The sequence below is a fragment of the Pholis gunnellus genome (assembly GCF_910591455.1).
Source record: "Pholis gunnellus genome assembly, chromosome: 16".
Lineage (NCBI taxonomy): Eukaryota > Metazoa > Chordata > Actinopteri > Perciformes > Pholidae > Pholis > Pholis gunnellus.
Genome location: NC_136543.1, coordinates 9,560,563 through 9,577,698, shown reverse-complemented (window position 1 = coordinate 9,577,698; position 17,136 = coordinate 9,560,563). Strand labels below are relative to the sequence as shown.

The following is a 17,136-nucleotide window of genomic DNA, read 5'->3' as shown; positions in this document are numbered from 1 at the left end:
GAGTGTGCATCCTCTTCTTCTGATGTTATCACCCAACAACAGAGCATACAGATGGACCACATACTGGATTTAGTGCAGTGTTAACATATGCTACCCGTCTCTCCCATGTTGTCATTGTCTGTATGGGGTGTGTTGTTTAAGCTACCTTGACCTTGAGTAGTCCAAAAATATTAAACAACTTAAAGTGACTACACATTAAACAGATGGGAAAGGAAACACCACTGAAAGATTATTTGGATTTACAGAGCTGCTGTGTTACGTTATGGAAATAAATTTGATTTAATTAGATCTGAAACGGACAACACTTCAGTGGTTTCAGCTTTTCATCTGCATTTCTCCGTTTACAAATACAAACATCAGGACGCTGTGATGGGCATTTTTCTCTACTTTCTGGCATTTTATCATTATTAATAACCAGGAATCTAGCATATCAGTCTGTAATGAAAATCTGTAGGAACCGTTTCAATGTCCCTGCCGTTGTGGATTCAAACACTACTTGTTTTTATGAAGTGCAAACACTGGCAAAATGTCCAGATGGAAGATGGGAGGGATGAGTAAGGCGTCCACAGATCCCTTCTGTTTGGCCCCACCGAGACAGAGGGAGACGAGATTGGATGGGTCTGAGGGAGTCGGGTTACTTATCGGCCCATTCTGCTCCAAAGAAGCGGTGGTGTAAAAGATGCAATACTCCCTTTGGGAAACCTAATCCAGGCCCTGCTGCCAGCTGTCATTCTTTTGCTCGAGGGTAAAATCGCAGGTATCTCCTTACCCTTCAATCCTTACCTTAATCATAGCAGGAAATAGGGAAATTACACGCGTTGTTCTGTACTACAACTCAACAGCTTCTTTGTAATTTGAGATTTTTTTGATCACATGCATAAAAGATCCACATATCACAAAAGAGCAACCCCAACAGGCAAAGTCAATATCTTTTACAAAATACAAGCTTCTTATGCAAATCACAGAGGAAAACACATGCAATGTTCAAGGTTCATTACTTGATTTCCATGTAAAGCTGTTACAATTAATACATTATTGATAAGTTGATCAAAATATAAAAGAAATTGAGCAAAAATTCACATGCTCCAGTCTGTTTAAATGCTTAAATGTGAATATTTGTGTGCTTTCTTACTCGTCTGTGGTGGTAAACTGAATACCTTTGGTGGCTTTTAGTCTGACAAAAAAAGCCATTTAACTGTGTCAAATTAGGCTCTGTTGTAGAACAAAAGATATGACTAATTGAAAAAATAATCAGCATATTAATGTGTAATAAAAAAGTAATCATTAGCGGCAGCTCTATTACCGCACAAACCTAATTGGAAACCTAAGAATCTGTCTTAAAGTGTCAAACTGAAGGCGTCATCAGGGTTTTAAATTCACAAATTGCTCCACTGAGAATAAATCAAGTCCGACTAGAACGGTCTCCTTTTCCAGGTCAAGCCATGTGAGCAAGATTGTTTTCTCCTGTAAAATAATCTCATTTTAATCAACAAACATGGTGTGGGTATTTGAAGTTTTAGTTTTTTCTGTGGCATCAAGCTTTGGAGGAGGACACTGTACCACAACGTCCTGTATATTTAATCCGTGTTAATCCGTTATGTTTTCTTTTGCATTGGCAGTGTGATCTTTACTGAGGTAGGACTGCAACGAACGGCTGCGTTGAACATTTACACCTGACAGGGGTATAGTAGTAGTAGTAGTAGTAGTAGTAGTAGTAGTGGTAGTAGGTGGCACAGAGGATGACAGAAAAACTGATCAAGTGACAGACGGGGAAGCAGAGTGATGGATGGAGAGACGTAAAGGGGGACAGTCGGAGCGAGTCTGAGCTGACCTTGCCATGATAATCTAATCCCTGTCGAGAGTGCTTTTTTTAGAGAGCAAGTTAATGCCAGCAGATTATACTCCAGTGTCTCCCACACTAGCCAATCCACACTGAAAAGAGACAAGGTCCACAGTGGATCCTCAGACCTACCACAGCAGATACATTAATGTCATTTGAAAATGTCTCCAGAGATCACATCTCTTCAATTTTGCCTTTCAGTTCATTTTTTTTTTTAATGTCTGTATTTGGGCTTGCGTGAGACATCTTGTGCATTTTTTAACTGTTCATATTTCCACAACAGGTAAAAGCTCTGCCAAGGTTCTCTCTTCTCTTTGTCAGTCTCCGTTCTCCGTTGTGTGCGTTTTTATAGCACTAAAGGGCATCCATAATAAAAGGCCACTCATTGAGCAGCTCATCTCATGCTATGAAGAGTAATCCCTGTATATGTTGTGTAACCGAGTGCAGAGTTGGACAAGGAGGGGGATGGGCTCGATCGTGCGCAAGTTTGTCAGTGCTCGTGGCTGTTGAGCTCATGGCTTTCTAATCTCGTAGGTACATTAGGCTGTTTGCCCACATCGCTGTGCTGCATTACTGTTTATCATACGATTAACTCGTTCCAGGAACAGTGTCAGTCTTGAATGTGAGCCATGCTGAGGAGGTCGTACGTTGGTACCAGGTCGTGTTGAGGTACGAGTCAAATCACATTGTGCTCATTATACTGTCAACATGTTCGACACAGAACAGTGCGTCTTATGCTAGGGAAATAGAGCAAAGGGCAAAAAGAATAAATCAATAATCAATAATCCTGCACCAACATGTTTTTCCTGTGGTCACAATGATGTTGTAAGGACTTAACAGTGTGGTCTGGGTGTAGTCATCTGGAGTTATTTGAGTAATTGTCCTCTTTGTGTACTTCAAATGGAAGCGTACTTTGCTCACAGAGCTGAATGTTGAGCATGCTAGCTAGTGTTGGATATTCATTAAACATGTCATCTTATGCAAGCACCTGGGAGTGTGTGTTGACTCCCTTACATCTGGAAGGAGTCATCTCCAACCGCATCAGCAGAGATTACATTTTCTGCATACTTGACCCAAAACATTTTTGTTTTTTGTCCTTTGCTGGAGCATCATTCTGCACAGGTGTTCAATATGGCAGCCTGTCGGGTCTTTGACCGTTTCATGAAGAGAAGGACTTGTTCCAGTCGGACTTAATAAAGGATTTATGCACATTTCAGGCAATGCAATAGACATTTAGCTGTATTACACAACTGATTCGGTCAAGAACTACACCGACGCTTACTTCCACCACATGTTGGAGTGAGTGCAAGATAGTAAACATCCAATAAGGTAATGGATACTGTAATGTTTACATAAAAATTTGAAACATTACACATCACCCACTGTAAATTGTAACTAGTAACATGTTCCATTAGAATATTAGGAATCATTAACAATATAGTTTCTTTAGTGGGGACTTAAATAGTTTTTCTGGGACACAAAGCCTCCAGGAACTTGAATATTATAACGATTTATTAGCGGACCATGTTCTTAAAAGTGATTCGATTTTGTGCATGATTACATAGACAGGTTTCTGAGTTTTAGTTAAGCTCAAAGGACTTTAAGATAAAACAAAAAATAAATCTCTGACATCATCGTCCCTTTGTATTTGGACTACATCTACAGCAAATAAAACATTCTCAGCTTGTGTATTAATTTAGTTCGATGCCTCTGTTGTGTTTGCAGTTGGTGGAAACAGACAGGATTATTGGACACAGAACGGTAGATGCGAGCTGAGGCTTAGCGAGTGACTATGGCTTTGAACACTAGCATAAGGACAGTCACATGCTATCTCCAGTCAGGGGTATGTTGGCACAGGCTTGGTGCTGGTTGTTGAGAATATTTGGATGACTACAGCACACAAACACACACACACACACACACACACACACACACACACACACACACACACACACACACACACACACACACACACACTCTCTCTCTCTCTCTCTCTCTCAGGCAGGCACATATACATGCACAGTGATGGCGTTTACACATACTTGCTTCTAAAGTTGCTGACTTTGGCAGATATTAATACAAGTGGACATTTCTTGCTTACAAAAAGAAGATATTTGAGGTATTTCGGTGTGTTGGATGCTATAGTATCTTGCAAAGTGAGATTCAGAGGGAAATGCTATTTCCAGATCCTGGCAGGAAATTATACCCACAGTTTCAGTGCAGTGCACACACATACGACACACCGGCGGTGGATATTTTCATACACACGCACACACACATCACAGCACACAGACTCTCAGCATCAGTGCCCTGACCATAGGGAGTTTGTGCTGAGCTGGTCGGGACGTCAGGATGAATCAATGCGAGGACAGCTGACTGGACATGCCTATTCATCTGCCAAAGAAAAGAGAGAGAAAAAGGGGGCATGGGATTCTAAAAGAAATGAGTTAAGCCCCTGGAGCAACATGTTTGGCTATCTGCATTACTTAACAGATTCTCCAAAGGGCTTTCAGTAGTTATGGGATGAAGGCAGAAAAGGTGGAAAACAGAGGGGAGAAAAAAAAAAAGAGACGACTGGAGTGTTGGAATTATTTTGTTAGAAATAAGTAAACACAGACACTAGACAATTGCATTTGTGTATGATTTAGCAAAAGTAGGATACTGCAGATGCAAATATAGCACAAACTAAGTAAGCACATAGGCTTTGACAAAGGCATAAGCTCATACTGTAGAGGCGGCTAACTCCATACTGATGGCCCGTTTATTCCCATCTGTTGCCCTCAGCTCTCTGACTTCATCCCCATTGTGGCAACTCATTACATTCGCCTTAACCTTAACCCCTTAATTGCCACCCTCCAGTTTTTTCTTGCACATCCTCCCCCTCTTGGAGACAGTGTGCCACATTGCCCATACACTAATCTGATGGCGTCTGCCTACCAAACACCTGCCATATGCAGGAAGAAAAAAAACAACTCCTAAACTCCTCCCATATTCCAAATACAACACTCATTCCAGCGTGAGCGGATCAGCACACATGGCTGCAGGCAGACAGGCATGCAGACAGATGCGACTGTGGATGCAGATACAGATAATTAGACGACCTCATCCCTTAAAAATCACGGCCAGAGTGACCGTCTCTTTCTTCTAGCCTTTATGTTTTATGTGCACCTAGTTTCTCCCCTTACACCCAAAGAGACTGACAAGACAAATGTGAGTCGCCCTTTGTCCTGCCTCTTAGCTCAGGCATGTGCTCGAAGACAGTGACGTGCAGGCCCAGGCCTCTTTGCTTTAACAATAACTCTCTCGACCCCCCAAAGAGGGGTGGAGGGCCAGACATGAGGCGATGTGACAGTTCTGGTGCGGCCGACACAATGGCAGGTTTTTCTTTTGACTGCCTGGCTGGCTGTACGCCACTCCAACAAATAGTCATGTTTGCCCCGAGGAACATGTTTAACCACACCAGACCCCGTCTGTACCATGTATCGTTTCTCATGTAGAGAACACAAAAATAAACATGTACCTTGTTACCGATACCCAGGATTTTATGTAAGCACTTGCCCCAGAATTAGGGCCTGTGTCTGTATGCGAGCTTCTAAAATGAAGTTTGTTGATAATGGATTATTGATCGTGAATTAGAGTGGACTGCCCCCTCAGGGCTCATCCTTGTTGGCCAGGAATGAATACATCTCTTCATGCTTCACCTCACACACTCAATTTAGGCATAGGAAACCAAAGACCGACACGCATGCATGTTGAGACACTGACCCGCGCTCTAATACGCACAGACAGGCGTCGCTCATCCACTGAGGGACAAAGGTTATTCTAAAATCAGTGTGATGCAAATTGCCTCAGTGGGCTGACCCTCCGGTTTGTTGTTTTTACACACACACACTAGAGGAAACCACCTTAAATGTAACTTCTGCCCAACTTCTGCCCAGTCTCTGAATCTCTGGTTTTCTGTGTAACTAGTAAAAGCAAAAGGAAACAAAAGAAAACAAAAGATAATATTTTGATTGACAGAAAAAGTCCGGACTCTTCTGGCAGTTCTTTGATTCGAGTTCTTTGATTCGGAAAGACAAAGAAGTGTGTTTTAGGCAAAAATGTCACCAATTTATGATTTAAATATCATCCACAGTCTACAGCTTTTATCTAGATAGAACTTGTACTGGAACCACTTTATTCAATATTGTAAATCCTTGATTATCAGACTGTGCAGTCTGATAATCACTTACATGTTGAATTTTAAACCATAGTAGTTAAAGTATCTAAAACTAAGCAGCCGAACAGTTTGGTGCTCATAGCTCCAGCCTTTACAGATATTACCAAATTGTGGCACATATTGCCTCAAGGATTGTATGGTTACGTTTTGAAGGTTGTACGCATTTTTTGGGGAGTTTCATCAGTTTTATTGGTCTTATTGTTTTTTTTACTGTCGAATGTGAAGATTACCTTTTTTATGCATTTGTTTTTTTTCTTGGTTTATGTATTCAATGTGCTGAGTACATCTGGATGTATGCTCTGTGAAGCAGTTAAATTAAGCCCTTGTGTCCACATTTGGACACAAGAAAGTAAATACAGAACAATGTGTTGAAATAATATTTTGTTGGGGGGGGGGGGGGGGGGGGGGGAGAGATTCATTATCATTGAAAAGCGATTTTGGCTTAGTCATATTACTATCAACTCTTCTTAAGACTAATTGTATTTTGGCAATAATATTTGTTTTTACTAACTTTTTTCGGTGTAATTTGTGAATTTGGTAATTTGGAAAGTGTAATTATAACAAGCCTAATTTCAATTCTTTTGCCGTTTTCTCCAGGTATTCTTGCCATAAGTATGCAACGTGAAAAAGAATATCAGGATGGACACTAAAGCTGTGACGTTTTGCAAGTTTTTGACGCCTATCCTGAGCACTCACTAGCTTTTGGAAGACAAACTTTGCATAGTTAGAAGATTTATTACACAGCTGTGGTTTTTGACCGGTGCTCCAGGAAACGTAATGGAGACAGAAGAGAGGGAGGATGAATCACAAAAGCTCACCGCAAACATAAAGACGGAGGCGGTGGATGAGACCTCTGGCCACACCTGTGGGGTGTGCGGCCGCAGCTTTCCTCTTCTCAGCTCGCTGTCGCAGCACATGAGACGACACACGCGGGAGAAGCCGTACAAGTGTCCGTACTGTGAGCACAGGACGGCTCAGAAGGGCAGTCTGAAGGCCCACATTCGAAGCCATAAACTAGGCCTGTTCAGCCATAACCTCAGTGACAAGGGAGGGGGTGGGGATCAAGAGCAGAAAGATAACTCCGAGACACCCGACCCTCCTGAAATTGTCAGCACATCCGACAAGGCTCACAATGTCAACAGGAAAGTGAAGAAGAAAGGAACAAAGAACAAAGTTAAGGGTAAAGATGCGATTGAGGTCAGCGGGGCCGACGACGGGTCCTGTACCTGCAGCATTTGTGGCCAGGTTTACCCTCAGATACTTCTCCTTAAAGCCCACATGAAAAGGCACCGCAATTTACAGGATCATGGTTGCCGGATTTGTGGACGCCGTTTCCGCCAGGCATGGTTCCTCCAAAGTCATATGCGCATTCACCGGGTCAAAGCCCAGCTACGAGGTGGCAAAAGCAATGAGCCGCCTGCCACCATCAACGGAGTTCCTCAGGACTCGGCGTCGCTGACCAATGAAGAGTGCCTCTTTGAGCTCTGTGCTGGCTGCGGTAACTTCTTCAACGACCGCAAGACATTACGAATACATGAAAAGCTACATAAACCGGCCCAGAGCCACCCTCAGACGCCACAGGAAGACATAGAAGCTTCTGAGCAGCACGTTGATAAGAGGCATTTTTTGGAAAGCCTGAACCTCACGCGTGCTGGACCGAGGGAAACGTCCGAGGACAAGAGCCTGGGCAGGCGAATTCCAGAGCTGGATCCAATTTGTAGTTACCAAGCGTGGCAGCTGGCCACAAGGGGACGACTAGTGGAGGCCACCGAGAAATGTCTGGGATGGGAGGAGAGGCTGGCAGATGCTGAGGTGGCGTACGACACAGAAAAGGGCGAGTATGTACCGCGGAAGCAGGAGAAGAAGAGGAAGCAAATTGACACCTCCAGCTCCAACGTTAAGAAGATTAAGGGTGAAACAGGCCTTGATCACTCATCAAACAGCCTGGCTCACACTAAAGGTGCTGACAAGAGGATTTCTCAGAAAGACCGTATTTTGTTAAACGGACTTGGTCATGCGTTTTACGAGGCACTGCAGACCAAGAAAGTCAAAGATGTTCACCTCACACCCAGACACAACAACAGCAGCAGGAGTCAAGACCAGGAGGGTAAGCCATGTACACCACGCTACACTATCTGTGCTACCGTTTGGATAAGACAGCAATTCAAAATCCTTGAAAATGGGAATCAGTTACCAGGCCAAGGTTGTGCTGACGGCAGTTGCTTTCTATTGCATATTGCACCCTTTTTGTTTACATTAAGATATCAAAAGGACGTGTTTGTGGACATGCAGATGTGTCACTTCAATATAGACTGATATTACTGAAAGAGAAGTCATCGATGTGAAAATTCAACATTTAACATTGTACTGTGGAAAAGGGAGACATCTAGTGAATTTATAACTGAATTACAGCAAATGTAAATGCACTCGTTTATACAAAAAGATTTTATTTTGTGAATGCTCATCCATTAAGGCGTTGCCACCTAGGCTTCAGAACAGTCTTTACAGATTTATTAAGTTTCATTGCAAAATGTTTTTATTAAAATTGGTCAAAACCTGCCACATCAGTGTCAGCAATGAAACAAGATGATTTATTTATATACTTTAGATCAGAGGTTTATTCCATTATGAAACTCAGTATGGTTTCTATGGTCTGTCCATAAACCAATGTGACTTTGAACAATGCTTTTCTTGCTAATGTAATCATGCCAGTGGCTATGTTGTATACATACACACCACTTAAATATATCAGGTACAAACTTTACATTCCTTCTTCTGCTCTTACCTACAGATAAAAAAGCTTACCTCTGCGAGCACTGTGATTTCCACACTGCCGACGCCTCACTACTCAGGTCTCACCTGCACAAGCAGCACCAGGACGTCCTGGGTCCCTCCAGCAAACACAACACCATTCTGGACAACAGCAACCAGAGTGGTTCCAAAGCCTCACGATACATGGACTACCTCAAAAACAGGAGTTTGTTGCTCAGTCAGCCATACTGGAATCCTTACACATGTCCGCCTGGCCCGGGGTCAGCAGAATCCAACATTAAAACGGAGAAGTCAAATGGTACTGGGGTCAAAGGGCAGGGACAAACTACTACTGATGCTGGAAGTCTTCTTAATCTGTCTTCATTACCCGTAAGTGAAGGAGAAGGCCCCGTAAATGATCCAATAAAGACAGAGGGTCTGGTACGACATCAGTGCCCATACTGCTCCCACACTAGTAACTACCCAGAAGTCCTGTGGATCCACCAGCGGGTTGCACACAGGGTGGACGGCAGCAGCTCCATGGCGCCAAAGTGGGCACCCTGCATGAACAGCAACAAGAGTCCGAAGGCAGGTGCTACCCAGTGGAGACGCACCGGGCCTCCACCGTTCCTCGAAGGCAAGGACTGCCCTGCTTTACCTGCTCCAAGGACTCAGCGCACACAGCCTCCAGGTTTGACAACCACCAGCAGCAGCAGCAGCAGCAGCAGCAGAAGCAGTAAGCACTCAGCTCCCAAGAACCAATCAGGCGTCCCAAAGTCCAAGCATCAGCCTAAGGACTCACGCTCTTCAGATGGGTCACAGTCTAGTGGGAGGATGGGACTCCTACCTCAAAAGAAGTCTGGTGAACATAACCGGGCAGAGAAGGGGGGGAGTAAAAGCTCCAGCACCAAAGCTACTTCATCGAGCAGTAGTGTGCCCAGCAAGAGCTCCCCTAGTTTCAAGCCGACAAGCAGCCCCAAACACAGAAGCCACAGAGCCGCGGTGGAGGGACACTTCCCACAGGAGGGTTTGGGATTCATGTTGGCCAGAAATCATGGCGGGACTTCATCCAACGTTTCCGCAGATAGACCCCATCCCCGAAGGCAGTCGTGTGACTCCTCTTCGGGTCCTAAGGTTCCTGATCTGTGGGCTGCCATGAACATGTGGGGTCACAAAGCCTATTTAGAGCCGGTCCGTTTTGCTCAGGTAAAGAATGAATCGACAGGAGAAATGCCAATGGACATTGATATTTTGAGTCTCCTGAAAAACTACAGTCCCCATGATCTGGCTGCTCTTTACCAGCACTGGGGGTTTGTTGATCCCAGGATTGATCCACAAGGTGAGGAGGAGCTTCGCTTTTCTGTTAGATTGATTGTAAATGCGCTGATTAATGTTATGTTTTACAGTGAAGGTGGTCAGCAGTAGGCCTTCACTTTAAAAATCGGAATGTGACTTGACCATGATATTTGTTTACAAGCTCTTTTTATACTCCTGTTGTTACAGCAATGTTGCAGTTAAATGGAAATTTTGGCAAAGAAGTCCACTCCACCTCTGAAGCTTCCAAACAAGTATGTTTTCTTTGATATTTTTAGTTTTGATAGAAGTTATCTCCTCGTCTTCAGCCAACAGACAAGTCATTGACTTTATTTCTTATAAATTAAAAAGGCCCACTCATGCCAAGACTACCTTCTCTACACTTAAAGAAATGAATACCTTCAGCACAAAATACAGATAAATGCCATACAATGGATGAGTGTGGCAACATTTAGTCAGTTAAGTGATTGCATGAAACCCAGTTATGTACAGAAACATCACTAATGTAAACAAACCTTTATCCCCATTAGACGGCATTATATCTTACATTTTGCCATCTAGTGTCATTTGATCATTTAGTAAAGAAAATGCGGGTTAGTTGGTGGTGGAACAATGTTTTTTGAGATTTTGCCTGAAAAGTTCAACTCTAATTTTCTAAAATGATGTCCCTTTCTCCCTCACATGTATGTGCAGTATAGCTTCACCAACGGTGTGTGTGTGCTTGTTCTTGTGCGTGTCTGTACCTCGTCTGCGTCTCAATACACTCCGTCACTTCTGTGCACACGTGCGTCTGCGGATTTTCATTTAATTTGCGTGCGTGCTTGTCTTTTCCTTCATCGTTTCCGTAAGAGAGGCTGACAGAGATGAGGCAAACAAATGATAAAAAAACATTGTTGTCCCCCTCGGGGTAAAACTCAACCAGCATCTCCATATGGTGTGTCATCGGCCTGTCAGTCAGGCCTACCCTGATGCTACCTACAACTGTTCTTGCTTTCTCCGCCTTCCCCCTAGAGTAATATGTGGGCAACTTTTTAAACACTACAGATTGGCAATAGCAATGTACGTAGGTGTGAGGAATTACAAATTAGATAAAACTAATATGGATAACACTGTGTGGGCAGTAGAACATATTTTGTGCTATAATAGCTTGCCAACGTATGAAAGATTGTTGCATTTCTTCTTTGTTTTTGTCTTCTGGTCTTTAAACACTTATGTAAGAAGGAACCAGCTTCACTCTGTTCATGATATGCGCAACATGAAGCCTTTTTATGCGGAGCTTTATTGTACATTTCGGATGCCTTGTATGTCCACTAATACAGAAACTACTGCATAAAATATAGCATAGTGTGATAAGTCCTGCTCTAGACATCATCATATCAGACATTTCATTATAATCAAAGTGTAGAGGTATTAACACACACTAATATCCCCAAACTGGTTTTTTATATGGCATTTCATATAGGGCACTAACTCTAAATGGACATAAAACATATATGTAAAATGTGGTTGCTAGTTTGTACTGGATACAACAATCCGCCAGTGTTGATAAAATGCACATCTCGTTTTGCAAATCTCAGCAGACAACTAATCGTTATTTGGTCATTAAATGAAGTTAGTTGATAATTTATTGAAAAATACTCGCTGTAAAAATACATAGCAAAAGTACAATGCAATGCTAAATTACATTTCGCTGTACATTTTGAATGAATAAAACAAAAGGTATGTTATCATTCTAGAATAAAATCTAACAAACATACCTACCTACCCTAAACCAAACCCTGAGTGGCTGTTGTGAACAAAATACAACTTATAAATATTATTATAAATTGTCTGATTGAAAAAATGATCTTCAGATAGCATTGTTGCCCTTTAGATGTGTATAATTGTCAACATTTCAGTACTTGGCTATGCACTGCTAGGTCATTTATCGATACCTTGTGCATGTACACTGCTTGCACACACATTCCGTCTCAGTGTTGTCAGATCAAATCTAACTGGTGTGCCTCCTATTGGTCTCCTCCAGGTCAACAGCCGCTCCACTTCCTCCTCAGGGTCTCTTCATAAAGGAACGTGAAGCTACACCGTGTTCCCGTTTGCTTCCAACCCGCATGGTAGTGCAGAACAAAAGAGGCCCGCTGTTCTTCAAAGGAACCAGCCATAACTCCTAAAGGACCGAGTCACTGGATGATGCAGAATATATGCAATGCAATGAGGTGGACTCCTATTTTGTAATATGGTTGTTTAATTTGAAGTGTTTCGCATGTTTTTTTTGTTTGTTTGTTAAGAGTGTAGATTTGTTAGTTACCAAAACACACATGAAGATATGTTCTCTGGACACGAGGTAGAACTGTTTGAGATATTTGTCGAGGGGGGGGTGGGTGGGTGGGGATGTGGAAATGAAATGTTAAGCTACATTTGATAAAGGATAAAGACAACATTGTATTGGCTAAATGAGCACAGATATCCGCTGGTTTTTAGTAAAAAACAATACATTTAAAAAAACCAGGATGCCAGTAGAAACAGTCGGAAGCTGTGACCTGAACATCACAATTACCTCTCTCTATACTGTACGTTGCAGTTTGCTTTTTTAACGGAGCTTACATGGGTACAATTTTTTATTTTTTTGTTTTAAGGTTAGTACCACATTTGATTGTCTCAACATTCTGCTTATTGTCACTTTCAATGTTAAGCTCATATTTACACAATTATCCAAATCCTGATCTGAGACAGTTGTCATTCATCACTATGCCGCTACAGGAGCGGTTTAATTAGAGCTAGAACTGACCAGAATCCAGCCTTTAGCACTGTTAGCTCATTGCCCCACACACACACACACACACACACACACACACACACACACACACACACACACACACACACACATTAAGGGTGCTCTGTTCATATTATTGTCCTCACACTGAATGTGGTCTAAAACATCCTCAGCCCACAGTCACAAGCAGTGGGCTGAAGTCAGTTCAAACAACTGGAAAAATATTTCTCCTCAACATTACAGCTGCTACACATAGGACCTGTTGTATGCTTTTTTTGGCCAAATACTACTAAACCTTGCCATCATTCTGACAGAACAGGATCAGGGCATCATCAGTGTATCAGCTGCCTGCTGTCGTCTGCTACGATCTGTTCGTGCCAAGTTAACCGACTGCTCACTTCCAGTTCACAGGCGCAGATTAGACCACTTGTTGTAAATCTACAACTAGTCGAGCATTTCGGCCTTGCCCTTTTTGACCACTTTTGAATCCATGTCAAACAGAGAAAGCAGCCGTTTTCACTCAACATATATCCAGGGCAAATTCATAGCTACTGCCTAACTTAAGATCCAGAAGAGACAATCATTTAAATGTGAGAATACCAGAGAAAAAACCTAAATTGGTAGACATCGTCATAGCCAGTCTGTCAATCACGTCAATGTGTCAAAATGACACGAACAATGAGAAGTGGTGTCCTGCTTTATCATTCCAAGTTTGAAATTTAAATGCTATAGTTTGTCCTTTTTTTCTCCTCTCAGAAAGATAGCGTAAACATTTGCACTCATTTCACATTGTGCTGGTGATGTAGCAATTTAATGCTGTGATTTTTAGAAGTAGAAAATGTAGCAATAACGAGTTCTACTGATGTGACCCTGACTTACCAGACTGCAAAAATATTTTGTTTGACTTTTTGAAGTTCACCTCATTCTGAAATTTGTTTTCGTGTGTTGTATGTTTGCCGATTTGTTTAGTAAGTTTATATTTTAGTTAAAATTCAGTGTATTCATCCTCCATAGAGAAATAGTCTATGCATTTGACAAAAAGCCATCAACTTATGGATTCTTGGGTGATCTTGAGAATACACATTTTATTGTTGGAGTATTGACTTTGATCTGTGTGGAAAACAGTTTTTTGATAAATATTGTAAATGTTCATTTTATTTAAGGTCATTTTTTTTGTTTACTAAGAGTGTGATTGTAACACTCCAAGGTACTTGATATTTGTAGTAACAACAGAAAAAGAAGAAGAAAAAAAAATCAGTGAACCACTTGAGGGCAGAGTGCAGGGTCTGTAAGGACTTTTACTGAGTCTGTGATCCAACAGCTGTCTGCAAAGAGACAGTGAGACAGGAAACAGTGAGGCAGGGATTTTCATGCAAGCCTGAACTTTTATGCAAACCTGAAGCTTAAATGTGAGCTCTCACTGGGTTGATGTGTGTGACTATGTAAACATAGTTAATAAGTTCAAATCAAAATTTCTATTTTCACCAGTTCCACATTTTGTCTGACTGTTAAAATACACAAATAAAGTTGGTCAATGTAGATTTATATTATGGTAGTGCTGTTTTTATATCACACACACACACACACACACACACACACACACACACACACACACACACACACACACACACACACACACACACACACACACACACACACACACACACACACACACACACACACACACACACACACTTTGGTTGAATCACCATATGAGGCATCACACATTGCTTGGTCAAAAGCCAAAAAGCCCAAACAAAGCCATTTGTGGTCTATATATAGCAGTCACACTTTACTTAATTTAAGTAGAATCCAGACAGTTGAAAGCTGTTATATAGAGAATACATGAGGATTATTTGCTTACATTTTGATCTAGCAAAGAACACCAGTTTGTATTTTTAGGCCACGCTTTCTGACAACATCGGAGCTCAATATGCTCATTTTACCTTCAAACAACACAGTGCAGCTTTCCCCCATGCCCTGTTTCATTACAAGAGATTCATTTGTACTCATCACTCTGTTCCTCATGAAAAACAAAAGTAAGAACTAAATGCTATAATTTTGGTTTATAAATGCTGTGTCAGTTTATCAAATCTCTTCTCACATTTAAAACTTAAATCAGAGCAGAGCCCAGGGGGCTATTTCACGAAAGCAGAATTAAGAAATCCCGGCTAAAAGAAAAGGTCAGACTTGACCTGCTACAGTCGGTGCATTCTGGGTGAGGAGGTGCAAGAAGGTAAAGCCAGGTGTAAGTAATCCAAATATATGCACTTTCAGAGCTTGTTGCAGCAGACCGCGAGGTCGATAACAGATTTACTGACACTAAAATGGAGAAGAGGCGTTCCGCATACTTAACACCCAGTGAGCAACAGCTGGTAATGGAAGTTTACTGAGAAGCAAAGTATATAAAATGAAAAAAAGGAAACGCGGCCAATGTGTTAAAACTGTGAGAAAAAGCGTGGCAACAAAAGCAGACTCTCTGAATGCAAAAGCCTAAAAATATACATTTACTAACCACAGCTCTTAATTAACTGTACTTTGACATTTGCACAAATTAAGAGTTGTACACTTTGCCTTTAAAGTGAGTAGTGGGGTTGCTCAGGTTGCTGGGGTTCTTTTGTATTTTTGATTGTTTTGCTTCAAGGAAAACATACAGAATGGTCAAAACTAGCATGCACAACAATGTAGGCTGGTACAGTCACTGAAATATGGCTAAGAAGGCATTTTCGGTAACTTTCCCTTTACACAATTCGTTAGGACTTTTTCTCTCAATTAGAACATACTGTACCGGGGACACACAATCCATTTGTGTGAGGTTGACCCACCTGGTATAGAATGAACAGTACACTATGCTAGTTATTAGTCCAGTGATCTATAACTGATGCTGACCAATTGATGATAATGACCACAATGTTAAAATAATAACAGTACTTAACATACGTGCGGTATTTTAATAGAAATAAGACAAAGTACATCCACAAGAACGTAGAATAACTGCAAATAAAATCAACCCATTGGTTTCTGATCAGAGTGGCTGCTAAATGAACAGATAAAGCACGATTACTATTCAAGTCTCTGGTAACTTATGTGCCACTGCTTTTATGAAACCCAGTCACAACTAAATTCAGCCAGGATAACTGAAAAATCACGGCTAAATCCACTCCAGGTCTTGTGAAATAGCCCCCAGGACTGACTAACAAAGTTAATTAGTAAATACTTATCTTTTGTAGACAATTGTTCCAGTAATTTACACAAAAGAAATGGATTAAATGGACCCCAAACTCATGTCATTGGATGAATTAAAACTTCTCATTTTAGGCATTTTGGAGATCTGTGTGATTGTTTCTGTTTTGAATTCCTCCTGTCCTTAAGTCAGGTGAGATTTAACGTGATTAAATAGTAATAATAATAATGATAATAAAATCAGCTCTCATGCTTGCTGCAGTTTACAGCTTCTACCAGTAGATGGTAGGCAATGTCAAGAAATAGAGGGTCTAAATAGAGGAGCTGCTTTGTTACAAATTCCACCTTCCTGTTTGTTGTTGTTGGGAGGGATTGCCGGCTATACCACTTCTTCATGTGGCATTATACTGTATGTCATTTCATCTTTGTGACCATAAAACCACTAAAGTGTTTGCACTAAAACCTCCTCTATATGCTGAAACTGTATACAGCTTGACATTGTACAAACTTTCAATTATTGATGAGGCCCCCCCCCCCCATCACCAGACAGCTATATGCCTGCAAGCATAATTGAGACTTTATCACGGTGGTAAATCTCAAACCACAGGCAACTTTCAGCATTTAGCTTTTTAAACACATGACAGAAAAACATGTTAACTGAATATTTTTTGTGACTGTAAGCATATGTGTCGCTGACCATATCTGGCTGCCTAAACCCAGAGGAGAAAATACATTCTCAATAAAAGGTGGTACTTTGTAGTCTAGCACATCGACGAGTACTTGTTCCGCTGAGCGTATACGTGTGTCTGTATGTCCTTGTCACATTGCGTTTGTCAGCGGGTCGTGTTATATCTTGGTGCAGTGACAGCATCAGTTAGCTGCCTGAGAGACATCAGAGATCATGTTCGCAGTGCCACCAGCAACAGGGCTGAGAGTCGGAGCTGGCCACAGGGTCTGGGAGTAGATACTGTCAGGCGGCTGGGAGCAGCAGAAACGCAGTGGCATATGTTGCCTGACAGGGAAACGCCTGGCTGTTGTCGAGACGGACCGGTGGCCGAT

The 17,136-nt window shown here is 41.8% G+C and overlaps 1 protein-coding gene across 1 annotated transcript; it reads left to right on the top strand.

Moving 5' to 3' along the window:
* Positions 1–6,836: 6,836 nt before the first annotated feature.
* Positions 6,837–12,258, top strand: LOC306708310 (zinc finger protein 516-like; the record flags this gene model as incomplete). Its single annotated transcript, XM_079176115.1, has 4 exons — positions 6,837–8,166; positions 8,851–10,149; positions 10,314–10,378; positions 12,148–12,258. The coding sequence occupies 4 exons, from the start codon at positions 6,837–6,839 to the stop codon at positions 12,196–12,198; spliced, it is 2,745 nt and encodes a 914-aa protein (XP_079032241.1). The 3' UTR covers positions 12,199–12,258.
* Between the last annotated feature and the right edge of the window lie 4,878 nt (positions 12,259–17,136).